Source organism: Quercus robur, chromosome 2, assembly GCF_932294415.1.
Source record: "Quercus robur chromosome 2, dhQueRobu3.1, whole genome shotgun sequence".
NCBI classification, from domain to species: Eukaryota; Viridiplantae; Streptophyta; class Magnoliopsida; order Fagales; family Fagaceae; genus Quercus; species Quercus robur.
In genome coordinates, this window is record NC_065535.1 from 7,657,226 (window position 1) to 7,675,175 (window position 17,950).

The window sequence follows — 17,950 nt, forward strand, 5'->3', positions numbered from 1 at the left end:
ACCACTAGATGACGTACCTCTAGGACGTGAAGGAGCAACTCTTAAGTGAGCAGCCCTCTATCGAAGAAAAGTGGCACCTATGGGAGCAACAACATGCACAGGCTCACCAGACGGGAAACCATCTAGACCTAAAAAAAGCAAAATCCTATGAATGAAAATAGGATGAATAAGCGCATGCCCTACGGTAGAACTCCTATGAACCGCGTTCAAAGAACGAAGGAACAAATGAGGAAAACTGATAGATGCTCCAGAAACAAAGGCATACAAAAACACACATCGCTCTAGAGGGATGGTGTGGAAGTGAGAAATAAGCCACAACGAATGACACGTTATCCTAAAGAAAAGATAGGCAGTCTTAGTAAGCTTAGTGGACGTGATCCGAGTATCAGAACCCTACTGGATAGATGACCCAGTGATGTATGACATGACTACATCTAATGAGGGTGACTCATCATAGGAATAGACAGGCTCCGGAAAAACCGGCACCCCAAGAGCCTCAGCCACTACCCTAGGGGTAATGGTGAACTCAACACCTCGTATCCAACTCCTAACAAGGGTGTTGGAATCATAGACGTGGCAAGAGAGGTTCGAGAAGAACTCTCTAATCAGGGCGGTCGAGGGTGGATGATCTATCTCTAAGAGAGGCAACCAACCTCTAGACTCAAAGTTAGCCTTAATGGCCGGATCAAGCTCATCTAAGACTACAACTCGCTCAGCCCAAATCTTACGCTTTCTGTTCAAGGTCTCAAAGGCTTCTCGGCTTCTATCATTCCTAAACACCTCACTCCTAGAGGGAGACTCAAAGGAAGTGGAAGGGGTCCTATGGGCTCTAGTTTTCCTAGGCAAGATGCTAGGATAAGGACCAAAACACAAAGCAAAAGAACAAAACACAAAACCAAGGGCAGACTGCAAGTTAGCACAAAAAAAATATAGAATTAAAATCTATATGATGCATGAAAAATTTAAATGGTATGATGCATGTTCTAATGCAGTGAATTAAGTCCAAAAAGTTCAAATTCACAAAATTGGCTTGAACATAGAGGTATTAACACAAAAACCCCAATATTTGGAAAACCACTTGATCAATTTGAAAAATATTGACGAATTGATCATCACACATGATAGAATTCAAAAATTAATGACCAAATACATCAATTTGACAAGCCAATTTCATCAATTTAACCCAATTAGACAAAATCCCCAATTCGGAACAATTTCAAACCCTAGAATTTTCAATTTTTCAAAAACCACAAAATTGATCAAATTAAACTACAAGAATCATGATTAGAACATCCTAGAACAAAAACCCATTGATCAATTTTACCAAAACAGGTTTGAATCATCAAAAACCCCAAAATATAGAAAGTGCCGAAAATACCCAATACAATGCATGAAAACATGAAATAAAATGCAAAAGGAAGGGCAAAAGAGACTTACTGGCCTTGAAGGACAAAAACCTTGCAAAAATCTCGGAAGAAAACAACAAAAAATCTTTGGTGGAGCCTTAGTCAAGTTGGAGAGAGAGAAAATGTTGAAAATATTTGAAAAAGTACCTTTTGAAAAAGACATTCTGACCTTTAAAAAAAAAACATGTTTTACGAGTTTCGATCGATCGAAAAACAGCCTCGATCGATCGAAATAGACAGAGACTCTATCAAAACAATTTGAAAAGAGTTCGATTGATCGAAAAACAGTTTCGATCAATTGAAACAGACAGAGGCTCTCTCTAACATAAATAAAAATTTTCGATTGATCGAAAAACAGAATGGATCGATCGAAATGGGCAGAGGCTCACCAAATTTAAGGAAAAACACAGTTTTTTTTTAAAAAAAAAAGCATTTAGAATCAATTCAAAGCATTGAAATTTAAAAACAAAATGCATGAGTATGAGATGAAATGATTTTCAAAACAAGAATTTTAAGCCCAAATTCCCAAAAACAAAATTTCTTGCATTCTTCACAAATTTTCAAGCAACAAATTAATTTTGCACAAAATTCAAAGTATTTGCAAAACTTGGTTGGTCAGACCATAAACACACACAATAACGTGTACAAAGTTTAGCAAATAGTAACTCGTGTAATGTGTGCAACTAGCAAAAGCTTGAGATACATGTGAGTTGATATGTGAATAGCAATCAATCACAAAGTCTACAAAATTCATCACAAAGAATTTAAAAGAGACTATCACCTAAAGAATTATATCATATAACTCCCACATCTCCTAGATCATAAGCTTGCAATCATGTAAGTTTCTTGAATTTATGCCTCATAATATACATATCAATTTTAAGTCATGTGAGTTTGGCATCAAGCCTAATAGTACACACCAATTTTGATTTTAAGAATTAAGCAATTTAAACCGAGGCTTCACCTTATATTCTTTTTGTGCATGTGCTACACTTTCTCAAGCACAAAATCTTATGATATGCACTAAGGTGTTCATGATATGCACTAAGGTGTTCATGAGATGGTTATTTATGTCTTTCTCTAAAAGTTCAAGTCCAACATTCAAAAACATGTGACTTCAAGATTAAGACAGTGTAATAAAAAACCATAAACATCTTTCCCACACAACATGCATTACAAAGCTTCAACTAGTAAAGTGCAATAAGTAAGCTCATCAAAGCTAAACAAGGTACAAAAGACATGTTATGTGAAAATAAATTGACTAACCTTGTTCTCAAAAACCAAGAAGAATAGTACAAAACAAAATTTGCTTCCTTTTACTTCCTTTTTTTTTTTTAATAAAAAAAACTTAGAATGAAATGCATGAATGTTATGCAATGCAAATCCTAGAAAAAAAAAAAAAACACAACAAAACCAAAAAAATAATGGTCACAAAGGGTAGAGCAATGAAGCACAAGGACCATGTCAGAAAGACTCAGTTAGTTCGAGTCTTTTGCATCCAAAACCTTTTAGATGCACCATGAGCATTGGAGTTCTTATTCACATGAGAGTGATTACCAACTCGAAGATTGGAATAAAGGTTTAAAGCCTTTACCAATTCACCAATAAGTACCATAGGATCTTGTGCTTGAGGCACATGTACTTTTGGTTTGTTTGCTCTCTTTGCAGCTTGCAGCTTGTAACAGTTTGGACGAATGTGTCCATACTTTCCACAAAAGTGACAAACCCAAGTAGGCTTATCATGTGTCTTGTCCTTAGATAGGGTAGGCTTCTTAGACTTAGACTCTTTCAGATAAACCCTAATCTTCCTAGATGATGAACCTTCTATGGGTTTAACAACCTCACTCATAGGGGGTTTGACAGTTTCACCCACTATCTCACTCCCGGAAGGTTCAGAAGAAGAAGATGAAGGAACAAACTTTGTGGAATGGGGAGTAGACACAGAGATGCTTTCAACATAACCTAATCCAGTTTTGTCAGAAGAAGACTTTTGAACACTCAGCATTTGATCAAGTTTAGAACTAGCAGATCTAGCAACAGATAAATCAAGTTCCAAAGATTTAACTTTATCAAGCAAAAGCATATTCTCAGTTTTCACATTGTTCAAAAGTTCATTAGCATCAAACAGTTTAACAAGCAAACTCTTCTTTTCAAGCTCAAGAGATTCAATTTTCTTCAGGCCAAGTTCAACAGTCATAGCATCCTTTGCAGCAACTTTGCAAAATTTATTATAGGCCTCTTGAAGATCTGCATCTTCAGAGAGTTCCCCATCAAAAAGGTTCTCTTTAATAGATATGCTCTCATCGATTACAGCAGTAGCGGTGAAAGTAATGAAGTTTCCATCCTCATCACATTCAAACTCATTATCAGAAACTTCACCATCATTAAGGGTTACAGCCATAGCCTTCCCTTAGACTTCAAATAGGTAGGACATTCAGATTTCATGTGTCCATACCCTTGACATCCAAAACACTGAAAGCCCAAAGAATTATTAAAAGATTGACCTACTTTTTCTCTAGGTTTATCATTATTGTTAACCTTAGTGGGATCATGCTTCCTAAAGTTTCTAGGTTCAGTAGTGTTTGTGCCTCTTGCCTTTCTATTACTATTCCTGAGAAAGTTTCTAAAGTTCTTGGCAAGGTAGGCAATCTCTGTAGCAGAGAGCTCATCATCAAATCCACCACCTTCAACATCATCAACTGACTTTAGAGCCATTGATTTGGATTTGGTAGTTTTGGGTAGATCCAACTCATAAGATTGAAGAGATCCTACAAGTTCATCAACAGGGATGGAGTCCACATCCTTGCTTTCAGTAATGGCAGTCACCTTGGATCTAAAGTCTTCAGTTAAAGATCTAAGAATCTTCCTAAAAATTTTAGGTTGATCATAGATTTCACCCAAGTTAAAAGCAGAATTAACAATATCATTCAATTTAGCATAGAATTCATTAAAAGATTCATCATCAGACATCCTAATGCTTTCAAATTTAGAAGTCAATTGCTGCAATTTATTGATTTTGACAGCCTTTGTGCCTTCATGCACAGTCTGGAGGATATTCCAAGCAGTATGAGCAACCTCAACGTTAGAGATTCTCTTAAATTCCTCCATAGAAACAGTGTTAAAGATCGCATTCATAGCCTTGCTATTAAACGCAGCTGCTTCTTTTTGAGAAGTTTCCCACTCACTAACAGGAGTAGTGGGCTTCTCCCATCCGTATTCAACGGAGATCCACACTCTCTCATCAATGGATTTCAGGAATGCTTTCATCCTTACTTTCCAATAAGCATAATTATTCTCATCAAAGTGAGGAGGAATAACTAGAGAGTGTCCGTGTTCCATGACAATAGGGGTCAAGGATCAGCTCAGTGATCAAAGGATCAACAACAAAAGAGCTACCCGTTCTGATACCACTTGATAGTTTTTAGACCCCTTAAAACAATTGATTTAACCTAGGTAATTTAGCCAAGTTGTTACTTAGTCCAATTAAACAAGTCTAGGTTATCACAATAACAAAAATCAAATCATGCAAAGCAGCGGAAAATAAATAACACAAGATATGATCACCTAAGAAACTAAACTGGTAAAAACCTGGGGAGAATTTGACTTAACTATCCTCAAGGTAAACTTGAATCCACTATCTTGAAAGAATCGAAGTTCATACAATAAGACTTACAAGCCCCCACGCTCGACTTCTTATTGCTACCAACTAGTAGAATTTACTGACACGACCACGTGCAAGCTCCGAATCCACGGACTCCTTCTTTCTTGGATTCACCACCAGATACAAACACACCCGCTTGTGTTTTCTTTAAGCTTCAATGGCAGCAACTAAATTGATCATCAAGGTGTAGATAAATCGTCTTCTTGAAAACCCTAAGTTTGTGTAAAGGAAAGCTCCTCTAGATCTTACAAGAGATTTACACAAACCGCAATAATGAGCAACACTAAAACGTGGCTAGGGTTTGCCTTTTATACTTAGGACAAATAAGAAACCCTAAAAACATTTTAAAACACTTAGGGCTGAGTTGGAAAAATCTGCAAAAAATCATTCTGCTCGAGCTTCGATCAATCGAGCCTGTCTTTCGATCGATCGAGTCAGGCCGAAAGGCACAATGCTTTCCTGCTTTAACTCGATTCCAACTTTATATAAATGTACAACTTTGAGCTAGTCTAAAACACTTCTAAACACATTGTTTTGATCATGGTTTGCAAACAATACAAATTAGAATTCTAAATACATAAAATCCTAAGTCTTTAGAACCTAACAGGTTCTTCTCTCAATAGGCTCCTTGTCATTTCTGTGGGTAATAAGGGTATATATAGTATAAGTGATGGGCAAATAGGTCACACTAAAAAATCCTCTAACCAGTGAAATTCGCGGGTCACTCGCAGGTCACCTGAGTCACGAAAACAGCTGGCACAGCTAGCACATGACTCTTCAACTTCCACAGCTGGCACTTGACTCTTCAGCTTCTGGCATGTGCTCGTCATGTGACTTTTAGCTGTTTTGATCAAATCTCTACCACTTAATACTAAATCCAATACAAATAAATCCCACAAAAAAAAAAAAAAATTATGCAATTACAATACTTTTTGTCATGGAATAAGCCAACACTAATGTTATGAGAAAAATCATAACTTAACAGTTATCATGCTTGGGACATAATGCAATCACATTGGGGTCTCTTGCTAGCTGTTTCTTAAAGTAGAAAAATGATACCAAAATTCTTTTTATTTTTTATGTTTTGATAACTGAAATTAATAGATCAAATAAATAAAAAAATATTTTACCAAACTGAAAAAAATAAAGTATAGAATAATGAATATGATATGATTGTTTAAAAAGTGATTGACTAAAATACAAAAATAAATAAATTTTTATCTTTGAACCATATATATATATATATATATATATTAGAGAGACTAATTTAATTGCTCTTTATCTTAGAATCCTTTCTATTGTGTTGTCCATAGAAAATTTTGACGATAAGATTGTGATTGGTACTTGGTAGTATATTGTTAAACAATCAATTGTACTTGTCACCGTCTAATAATGGAAAAGAAAATAATGAAAAAAGACAAAGGAAGGAAAAACGGAGGAGATATTTTCTTACCTAATCTATCAGCATCAATCAATAGATGTTGTATATCTTATCTAGTTCTTCCTCTACTATTCTCGTAACTAAAAAACAAAAGAGTAATGTTAGGTACACATAGTAGTGCACAATTTTGTGTCATAGATAACTTGTCACGTCTTGGCGAGTTGTGAATAGTGAAAGTGTGTCTCCACATGGCCCACCATCACACCTCCACTATTCACAACTCACCCATATGATGAGTTGTGGCACAAAATTGTGCACTATTATATTTCCCTAGCGTTACTCTAAAAAAAGACCCAAAATACACCAACTAAAGCTTGAAACTCCTTAACCTCAATATTATATGCTCTAATATGTCTAATATCCTTTTATCATATTTATGAATCATTTAGGTAGATTTGAAACTGTTTCTCAAAAAAAAAAAAAAAAAAAACAAAACAAAACAAAAAAAAAGAAGAAGATAGATTTGAATTTTGCCTACCAAATAACCGAAGGTCATTATATATATATATATATATATGCCAAGTAAATTGATATTAGTAACACTTAGAGATTTGTTATGTAAAAATGTGTTTTTGTTTTGGAAAGGGCCATTGAACATAGGAATGGGCTATGTGATCGATTTATTTTTTGGGTTGGATTGAGTTTTAATTTTAAATTTTTGGCAGGGAAGGGGGGAGAGTAGGATTTTATTTTTTATTTTTTTTTTATCCTAACCTTTGAATTTTATATCTCTATATACTGTTTAAAAATAAAATTAAACTTTAAGTGGCCACGGCCACGGTCTTTTGAATTATTAAAAATTCGGTCCGTAATACATACTAAATTTACTATATAATAAAAGTTAGGTATTGCAAACTGTGATTGGATTAAGTAGTTTTCTTTTTAAACAACAAGTAACTACAAAGATTTCTCTTTAGAGCATTCTCATCAAAAATTTCAAAAAATTTAGCATTTAGCATCTCAAAAACCTACTTTATCAATTTTAACAATTCACTTTACAATACACCCAACATCAAAGATTTTATATTTTTTACTACTTCATTAAAATTTTATTATTTTTTATTCTCAATCTCATCTCTTCCACTACCAACAAACCCACACCCACTGCCAACACCCACTGCCACCACCGCCCACAGTCACAGCCACAGCCACAGCCACAGCCACCACCACCACCCATAACCTCAACCCTTAACCACCAAAAAAAAAAAAAAAAAAAAACCCAAAACCAAAACCAAAACACAATCCCAAAACTCTTGCAACCGGCCACCACCACTAGAGGGGAAAAAAAAAAACACAAACCGGAACCGCCAAAAACCCACAAATTGGAACTTCCACCAGCCACATTCACCAGCACCAGCACCATTGTGGCAACCACAACCCACTGCAAAAAACCTAAAACAACCACCATTAGCCCCCACCACCACCATTGTGGCAGCGACAACCCACGATAAAAAAACCCAAAACAAAATCACCACCATAACAACCACCATCATCAACAACCCACCACAAAACTCATTAAAATAGACCAACGTTATTAGCCAAAAGAACCACCATCAAACTCACAAGTTACCTCCAAATAAAATAAAATAAAACAAAATAAAAACCCAAGCAATCCACCAAGACAACCACCATCGAAGAAGGAAAAAAAAAAAAAAAACCTTCAACACCACCACTACCACCATCATTTTTTAGTCGTTGATGCCGGTGAAAGAAGAAAAGAGAGAAGAAGCAAGACTAGTGAGAGAAAAAGAAAGAAGAAAAGAGAGAAGAAGCCAGACCTGTGAGAGAAAAAGAAAGAAGAAAAGAAAGAAGAGAATAATGAGAGAGATTAGAGAAGGAATAAAAAAAATATTTTTTTGTTTACAATCCAGCTACAATGAGCTGTTATCAATAACAACTCATTGTAGTTAAATGTTAAAATATTTAGCATTTAGCATCTTTATTGTAGGTATGTTTTTTATGATTTGAGGTGTTACAAATGCTAAAAACATAGCATTTAGCATTTTTAACACCTTTGATGAGAATGCTCTTACACCAAGTGACATGCAACAAATGCAATAAAATCACAAACATATTGCTCTAAGGATTTGTTTGGAATCCCCTTATTTTGCTGAAATTGAAAACTTTTGTTGATAATATTGTAAATAAAGGTAAAACTTAGCTGAAATAGTAAAGTCAGACTCATGAATAGTACCAAAAGTGTAGTGGAGCCCATAAATAGTAGCAAAAATAAACTGAATAGTAAAATAAACTAGTTTTTTAATTTGAAACCAAACACACACTAAGTAAAACTCTACTAACAATTTTTTTTTTTTTTTAAATTTTACAAATTTTACAATACTGTTTTGATTAAAACTAAATAAGAAGATTTTCAAAAGGTTTTTTTTTTCATTATTTATTTTTATAATTAAATATTATAAATTTTGTTTTCAATAATAATTTAGTTTTACATGATTTTCCCCATGTAACTTAATTTTTTTTAAATATAAAAAATAACCTATTTATTCTTTAAATTCAATTACCTTTTTTTTAGTTTATATATGAATTTAAATTTATCTTTGCATCACACTAATATAATACTAGTATACTATATATATATATATATAATAAAAGTTGTGTTTTACACAATATGGTTGAACCAGCTATTTGGCTCCACCTTTTCCTTTATTATTTTCTCTCCTTAGAATTTACACTGCCTTTATTCTCTCATCTCTTTCTCAAGCAAGCTTGGAAATTAAGAAGGTGACAAATACAGAGTTGAAAGAATAGGAAAAATACCACATATATTTAAATTAACTATCAAAGAATAATACAAAGTATCAGTGACCTTCACTTTGGCACTGAGGAAGGACCCCAAACAATGCTAAAAACAGCATATCCAAAGGTGTTGAACCAATAGAGTTCATTACAAACAAGGACAAATAACTAGATTTTTTCTAATTGACAGACATGACATAATGCCATCAACTATTGCCCGAACACTATAGCTTATTTGAAGTAAGAATTTGTTGCAACGGGGATGACCAAGACTATGATATCCATCAGCAAATAGAATTAACACATTCAAAAACTGAAGCGTTGTATATATTATAATTATATATTTCATACTAGTATAGATAAGACATGGAACTGGTTTTTTTTTTTATCTCTTAAGTAAACTTAACTGATATAAGTGTACAAAATTCTAAACTGGGTAGTTAAATACGATAAGGTTAGGTTAATATTGATTTGGCTATTGCAACCTTAAGTCACCCTGAGAGCTTAATGGTACCAAAATAAAAGCTAATCCACAAAATGCCCTGAACAGCTAAATATTTGTCTGTAAAAGCTTACAGATTTCATTAGAAAGATATCCATATATAGGACTCCAACTGTCACGCCCCAAACCCCAAAGGGTCCAAAGCATGAGAGAGACGTCTCAAGTACCTGTAAATTTTTCCTTTTTGACAATTCAATCCACCAAATTTTTATCAAGTGCCAACAACAAGAATTATCATAATAATCCCATAGAATATACTTTCAGAGTAAGTCAGAGCTCTAAGCATTAATTACAAGGACCATATGCCACAAAAGAATAGAGGTCTGAATAAAACTATTACATAACAACAGCTTGTCCCATCAGTGGAAATACAGTCATGACCGCTATAATATACAAAAGAATGAGTCAAGCCTAGTCTAAGATGTACACCATCTAATATATCCATTACAAAAATTCAGCCTCCATCAGTAGTTAGTCTAACTACTATTAGCCACCAAAAAAGCTGTTTCAAAAGATTGTTGCCTACTCTGAAAAGTTTATAAAAATAATGGAATGAGACAAAGCCCAGTAAGTAGCACAATAATGGGGGTGGGGGAAATGTAAGTTTCATCTTCAATAATAATAATATGACAAGAATGATTACATAATGAAGCACAAAGTTTTTCAAAATAAATACCTTGAAACTATATACCATAATCTGTGAGTATCAACAATATAATTTCTAAAACCATAATATCTAACATAAGATAAATTATCACAAATCTACCACACTACCATATAGACCGGTCAGGGGATCCACCCATTCACAACTGGCATGATATTATCCTCTCTGGTATGCAGACTCTTGGCCCCATGGACAGCAGCCTCACCCATACATTCAAGGTTTTTCTCTCCCCCCATGGGCAGCAGAGAGAGCGCGTCAAATAAGACCTCTCTTGTATGTGGTCTCTTGGCCCCATGGACAGCAGCCTCACCCACACACAATCAAGGAACCTCTTCCCCCCATGGACAGCAGGGAAGAACGCGTCATCCAAAGTGAAAAGGCACTGACCTAAATTTGATTCCATTGTCACAAAGACTACGGAAATCAAATCGGGTGATCACCGGGAAATCACACATGGCATAGGGCTAAAATCACATAAACTCACAGGTTACCTTACTTTGAAACGCATAGTTCATATCCAAATAGTTTCAAAAAACCTTAAATAATCTAACTTCTACAAAGTTTGTAAGGTTTTCAAACTTCATTCCTATCAAAAGATTTTTTAACAATTTCTCAAATAATACAAGACAAGATAAGCATCTTTAACTTTTCAATACACCATAAAATCAATGATTTTCTTATCAAAGATTAATTAAAAGATGCTCATTTTTCCATATAACAATTCATGCATTTCCCCAAATGTAATATCAAATATGATGCATTTTTCATATATAGTAAGGGTCACAACACAATACTTTTAAGAAAGCATATATCCATATATATCATTTTCCAAAATGTGTTTGACTCAAAAACAATATTTATAAGATATGGTTATTTTTCAAAAATACCCATTAAAAAGCTACTTACCTTGCAACCGCAAAATCCTAATTCTCCAAGCTCCAAGGGGAGATTAGCTAGAACCTAAACAATGTCAAGCAAATCTATCACAATGAGCACAAAGCTTGAAATTGTATCTAACTACAAATTAGGAATTGCCAAGTAAGAACTCAATTAGGCAAGCCTAGTATTCAACCTCACATGTAATGTATTCTACTTCCAAAATTTCTCAAAACACTTTAATTTGCAAGGCATAGACTCCCATTTATACTCATAAATCTTTCAAGGTGTCATATCTAACATCAAAACCTCCACACTTTACAAGTGCTTCCCACAAGATTTTTATAACATCATCAAGTGACCCATGACACCAAAATCATAATTTTCTCCAAGACAAACAATTTAAATCTTTAACTAGCTCCAAATAATCAATAAAAATTATATTCATCATCTATCACATATTATAACTCAAAACCTCTAAATTTTCACCAAAACAAGCCTTAGATAACCATCATTTTAAAAGTCATGAACTCACTCATCAAATACATCCACCAAGACCAAAATCCATACATATAAACATATGAATATCATTTCCAAAGCTCTTAAATCACATGAATAACATTATTAAAGCTTGAGTAAAATAACCTCAAACAAGAACATAATACTCATCAAAAAAAAAATTTGAACTTTTACCTCAAATAAAATAATGAAGATGCTTTGGAGTTCCTAAGTATTTTTCCGGTGATCTTGCCGGAAAAATGATGGTGAGATAGTGTATTTTGGAGTGGAGGTTGGCGGGTGAGTGTGTATGTGTTTCAACAAAATGAAAAGGAAAGAGAGAAAATGAAAGAAAGAAAGAAAGGAGAGAGCCGGCCAAAAGAGAGAGGAGATGTGGGTGAAATTGAGTGGATGAGAATGATGGGTAGTGGGGTTAGGTGGGGGCACTTGTGGTCCACAAAATTCTGACTTACTCTTTCTTTTCTTTTTTTTTTTTTTTTTTTTTTTTTTTTTTTTTTTAACTCACGAGATGCTACACCAACAACCTTAGCCTAAAATGGATTTTCTTTCACCTTCCCTATATTCTGCCATAGCTGGACTTATTGCTATAATTCTTTTCTCCCTCTATCTTCTAAAGAGGTCAAGAGTTGGCTTAGCCAAAACAGTACCTATTGCTCCTGGTGCATGGCCTGTAATTGGTCACCTCCCTCTGTTAGGGGGAACCCAACCTCCTCACCTAACTTTGGGAGCATGGCTGACAAGTACGGACCACTTTTTACTATCAAGCTTGGATTGCATCTAGCTTTGGTAGTGAGCAGTTGGGACATGGCCAAAGAGTGCTTCACCAAAAACGACTTGGCCGTGTCATCGTGACCCAATTTAGTAGCCGCAAAACACAAGGGCTATAACTATGCCATGTTTGGATTTGCACCCCATGGTCCCTATTGGCGTGAATTGCGTAAAGTAATCACGTTAGAGCTACTATCAACCCGTCGCCGTCGGCTTGACCAGCTTGCCTATATTCGAGTCTCTGAAGTTGAGTTGTTCTTGAAAGGTCTATACAAACTTTGGACCTAGGAAAAGAACGGGCCAGGCCAAATTTTAGTGGAGTTGAAGCAATGGTTTGGGGACATGAGTCTCAACGTGATTCTTAGAATGATCGCTGGAAAGCAGTACTTTGGTGTTAATCATGATGTTGTTCATGAAAAAGAGGCATGGTGCTGCCAAAAGGCGGTGCGGGATTTCTTTAATTTACTAGGTTTGTTTGTGGTGTCGGATGCAATTCCATATCTTAGGTGGTTGGATTTGGGGTGGACATGAAAAGGCCATGAAGAGAACTGCAAAAGATATTGACAACATTCTTGGGGAATGGTAGGAAGAGCATAAGCGAAAGAGAGTCTACGGTGAAACTAAAGAGCAAGATTTCATGGACGTAATGCTTTCAGTCACTGATGGAGCAGACCTAGGAGGTTATGATCCTGACACAGTCAACAAAGCCACATGTTTGGTATGCGTGCTTCCTCTCTTAAAAATGAGAAAATAATAAGTTGATATGAGTTATGATCTAAACAATATGTCTAAATACACAATAAATTTCACATGATTGATGTATGATAAAAGAGATATCATAGCAGTCATGAAAGTATTTTTGCACTAATCACTATTGAAAGTTCAAAAACGTGTACAAAAACACTTTTGAACGTTTAGACCCCCAAAAACCAATTTAATCAACACACGCAATATGTTAAACAATAGTGTGCGGAAACTTAACATATGCTATAACATGGTATTGATTAAACAACTATCTAAGCCACAACAAAATAAACCACAGCAGATAATGTAAAGGCAGAGATAGAGAGGAAGGAAGATGCAAACACAGCGATAACACCAGATATGTTATCGAAGAGGAAACCGAAGACCTCGGCGAAAAACCTCTCCGCCGCCCTCCAAGCGGTAATCAATCCACTAGAAAATATAGTTGGGATACAAGGACAGCAATAGACCCTCCAAGCCTAATCTACCCAATGCACCTAAGCCCTCCAAGCTTCTTGCTCCAACGAGGTTGCGCCGAACCTTTTTCTTTTCTAGCTTTCCGGATTCCGCTACTACACCGTAGCATCAACCAATGAATATTGGCTCCTTCCTAACTGCTTCCCAGAACTCCAAACGTCTGTCTCACAGAGATGATAATGGTGAGAACCAGGTTTGGTATAATGGCCTCTCAAGGATTTGACAATGGAGAGGAAGAGAGTGAGGGATTTTGATGAGACTCTAAGGTAGAGATTGTGGGTGAAACAATCTGGTTTTTCTTTAGGGTTTCTCTCTCAAAATTCTCTCTGGAAGCTCTCTTTCAAACGTGGGTTAAAAGGGTATTTATACTGGAGAGGAGTGGAATGCGAAACGTCAGGTTTTTCCAAAACAGGGGTGGCTCGCGGCTTGACCTCGCGGCTTGACTAAGTCGCGAGTTCCAGTCGCGAGTTAACCGTATGGCCAGTTGTCCTGTTTTGTCCTGTAGTGCTCCAGCTAGCATGACTGTTCATCTTCCAGCATGCTTGGCACGTGTGCATCTTCTGGCGGGTTGAAGCCGCGAGACCAGTCGCGAGTCCCAGCCGCGACACTCTGTTTTCTTGCACACTCTTGAGCAATCTTCACACTATCTCACTCACTACCCTTACAACAATCCCACCTAAATACAGGGTTACTAAATGCTGAATTACAAGCAAATTTGGCACGGAATAAAGCCAATTAGATGGTTGAATAAATTCAACCTTACAATCTCCCCCTTTGGCTATTCCGTGACAAAACCCTAAAACAGACTCTAGACTTAACATGTGAGTTGGGAACAGTTGATCAAAACTCACTCACACCTAATTCTAGAAGCTGTGAAGCACTTGAATCATATGAACATAAACTCCTGAAACACAACAATACACCATGATCATTGTAAGCAGAAAATTATAAATGCATATGAAACAGGCAATATGAGATCAAGCATAAGATGAAGTTAATAAACAAACCATGGCTTGATCAACCAGGTGAACACCACAAGGTAGTGATCACAGTGTTCATTCACACTTGGAATGAACACAAGGACATACAAGTTAACAAGCACAAGGCAAGACACTTGTATGTACAACACTCAACCAATGCATAGCACACAGGGCATATGCATCTAGGAACAATCCTACAAGGGCACAAGAGTGACAGTACATAAACCACAATGCAGAACTTTTGGATTTAAAATACTGATTTCACATAGCATAAAGGCTGCACTTAAGCATGGTACATACCACAAGGCCTACAAAGCTATGCATAAAACATAAACCCTCAAAGCTTACAAAAGCATATGGGTACAAACCAACAAATACCTGAATAACATCATCAAACATATATAAAAGTTTTATCCAAGAATATATGAAAAGAGTTAGAAACAGTTTATACACCAAATCCCAGTGTATTAAAAACAAACAAACAAAAAAATATAAAAACACTAATTACTCCCCCTCAACAAATTACTCCCCCTCAAGAGCTGCTTTTCTGCTTCAATTATCAATGAACTCTCTCCCCCTTTTTGACATGGAATGGCCAAAGGGTCACTGGTCATGCTGAGTTGTGAAGCTGTCAAGTGTAGCAGCCAAGACATCAATCTGGTCTTGCATGGCTCTCATTCTGTCAGAATGCTCAGTCTGGACTGCCCTGATCCCATCAAGCCTTTCCAGAATGATCTGGAAAGCATCTGGAGGTGCATCTGCAGAAGTTGAAGCTCTGGACCTCTTGCCACTCCTCCTTGGTGTTGAGGTGGATGCATGCCCTGCTGTCTCTGCATCAGTCTCCATTGGGACTTCCTCTCCTTCATCACCTTCATCTTCTTCTCCTGGAAGCCTAACACTGATCCTTTTGCAGGTAAGTTTGTTGATTGCAGAGGGTGTAGACATGTGACTGATGTCTTGAGGAATTTGAACACCCTTCCTTCGAAAAATCCTCATTAGGAGACTAGGAAAGATCAGTTTTGGTCTAGATGTTGTTCTTGTCTCATCCACAATGATGTCAAAGATGTGGGAACTTATATCTATGAAGTTCTTCTCTTTGAGATCCATCAGAAAAATTGCTCTAGCACAATTGATTGTGGTCAACTTCCTAATAGGATAAAGGTTAAACATCATGATTATGGTTAGAACCCTCATGTCCACTGGAAAGGCAGTGGTATTCAAACACTTCCCTTCTCTCTGCCCACCTATTCTCTGTTGAACTGTTTCAATAGAGACACTCCTATCCTTGAAATTGACAAACTCCTCATCATCCAAACCCTCAAGCCCTAGTACATCATCTATGACATGTGCATCCAAGATGAATTCTTTCCCTCGAACCCAGCAATTTAACTCATTCTCCTTTATCACAGCATTTGAATAAAATTCTCTAATCAGAGGTTCACACACCAAAGGAAAATCACTTAAAAGTTTGTCCCATCCTCTTCCTTCAAAACAACTGGGAATAAAAGTTTGCCTTAAATCATCCAAATCCACAAATCTCTCTTGAATGATTCCTGCATTCAAGAAGTTATCCTTGTATCTCTCAAAATGATGAACTGACCTAAACAATCTAGGATCCATCTTAAGTCTTTTGTCAGCTTTCTTCGCAGTAGATTTCTTCTTCTGGGGTGAAGGGGCCATCTGTGAACAATCAGAAAAGGCCACAACAACATATAACAATATATGTGCACAACCAGTTAGTACCATGTATTTAACAGAGAAAGATATCAATCAAACAATGTGAACTTCAAACATTTAACCAGCAAGCAATTTAGTTCAACCATATAGATAAACTAATCCTAGGATAGGAAACACATGAACAACATGGTGAAGCCATCCTGAAGGCAGATGAAGGACATTGAGGCAAAAAAAAAAGATATGACAAACAAATAATATATAGAACCTAACATGGTCTTCCCACAGATTATCAAACAAAGACATGCACATCTTGCAAAGGAAAAACTCACAACCTCAACAGAACCAATAGTAACATCTCAACAGCTCAAAGTTCAGATTGAATATGAAAGGAAAACTTAGCTAAGCACAAGAGCAATAGGACAATGACTATCATAAACACAACCTATAACAACAGAATCCACAAGCTAAGCAAGAACAAAGAGCAGAGACCGAACCACAAACCCATGTCAAAAACACAATCAAATGCGAAAAATCAAGGGTAAAAGCACAAAATCAAGTAGAAAAGAGTGAAAATCAGAAAACCCATACCTGGAACTCGACGATTTTGGGCTGTAAGGATGCAACACAAGAGATTGGAAAAGGGAGCACGGAGTGTTTGGGAGGGAGAGTGTTTAGAGAGAAGATGAACAGTTACAAAAATTCGAGGGAAAAACTGAAAAAGTTTAAAAAACTGCTCCTGTTTCTGCAAAACACGCGATTTTCGCGACTGGTTCAAGTCGCCACACAGTCGCCAGATCAAGCCGCCAAAGCACTCAAGAGGAAAATTTTGAAAAATTTGTCTAAGTGTTTTTCGCGACTGGAAGGTCTACCCGCGAGTGAGTCGCGAGCTGAGCCGCGAAAATCTCTGAGTGAATCTCGCGACTGGACCTTCCACTCGCGAACAAGTCGCCAAAATTGACCAGCGAAGATGCGACTGAGGCTCGCGACTTGACACACCCGCGACTGAGCCGCCAAAACAGGGCAAAACTGTATTTTTGAAATTTTTCAGATTTTTTCAGCAAAACACTTTCCAAAAACACCTAAAACACTCAAAAATCTTTTTGTGCTTGAATTAACAAAGATTGAGTATGTGAAAACACATTTTATCAAGTACAATCACACAAATGAATATGGCATTTATCAAACATAAACTTGTGTGTTGTGTGTGGATATCAACAATGAAATAGTCCTTTGTCTAATGAGAAGCTTCAATGATCAATTCAACCAAGGCATACACAATTAGCACTAGATCATGTGACCAATCTCAATTATAGAAATATGAATATATGACTTCCCACACAACTTGATAACATAACTTGGAGCCTTTCATTTGACTCCACTAACAGCCATAACATTTGATCTTTTGAGGCAATCATCTCTCATTGTGAGAGGGATAGACAACATTTTTCTTTGAAGAATAGGCCTTTGGCCTTTTTTGA

General features: G+C 36.3%; 1 protein-coding gene and 1 long non-coding RNA gene across 3 annotated transcripts; both read right to left on the reverse strand.

Annotated features, from left to right (window-relative positions):
* Nucleotides 1–9,972: 9,972 nt before the first annotated feature.
* On the reverse strand, nt 9,973–12,266 carry LOC126712145 (uncharacterized). 2 transcript variants are annotated; one of them, XR_007651059.1, is made up of 3 exons: nt 12,001–12,258; nt 11,338–11,391; nt 9,973–10,294 (listed from the first exon to the last, which is right to left on the reverse strand). It is a non-coding gene; the product is annotated as an uncharacterized LOC126712145 (long non-coding RNA). The 2 variants fall into 2 exon arrangements; XR_007651058.1 differs by having other exon boundaries at nt 9,973–11,391; nt 12,001–12,266.
* A 3,032-nt stretch (nt 12,267–15,298) lies between these two features.
* LOC126712142 (uncharacterized) lies at nt 15,299–17,165 on the reverse strand. Its single transcript, XM_050411351.1, has 2 exons — nt 17,061–17,165; nt 15,299–16,475 (listed from the first exon to the last, which is right to left on the reverse strand). The coding sequence occupies exon 2, from the start codon at nt 16,473–16,475 to the stop codon at nt 15,399–15,401; it is 1,077 nt and encodes a 358-aa protein (XP_050267308.1). The 5' UTR covers nt 17,061–17,165; the 3' UTR covers nt 15,299–15,398.
* Between the last annotated feature and the right edge of the window lie 785 nt (nt 17,166–17,950).

Excerpts from the sequence above, each read along its gene's own strand:
- LOC126712142 (XM_050411351.1), bottom strand. The coding sequence starts at position 16,475 with ATGGCCCCTTCACCCCAGAAGAAGAAATCTACTGCGAAGAAAGCTGAC.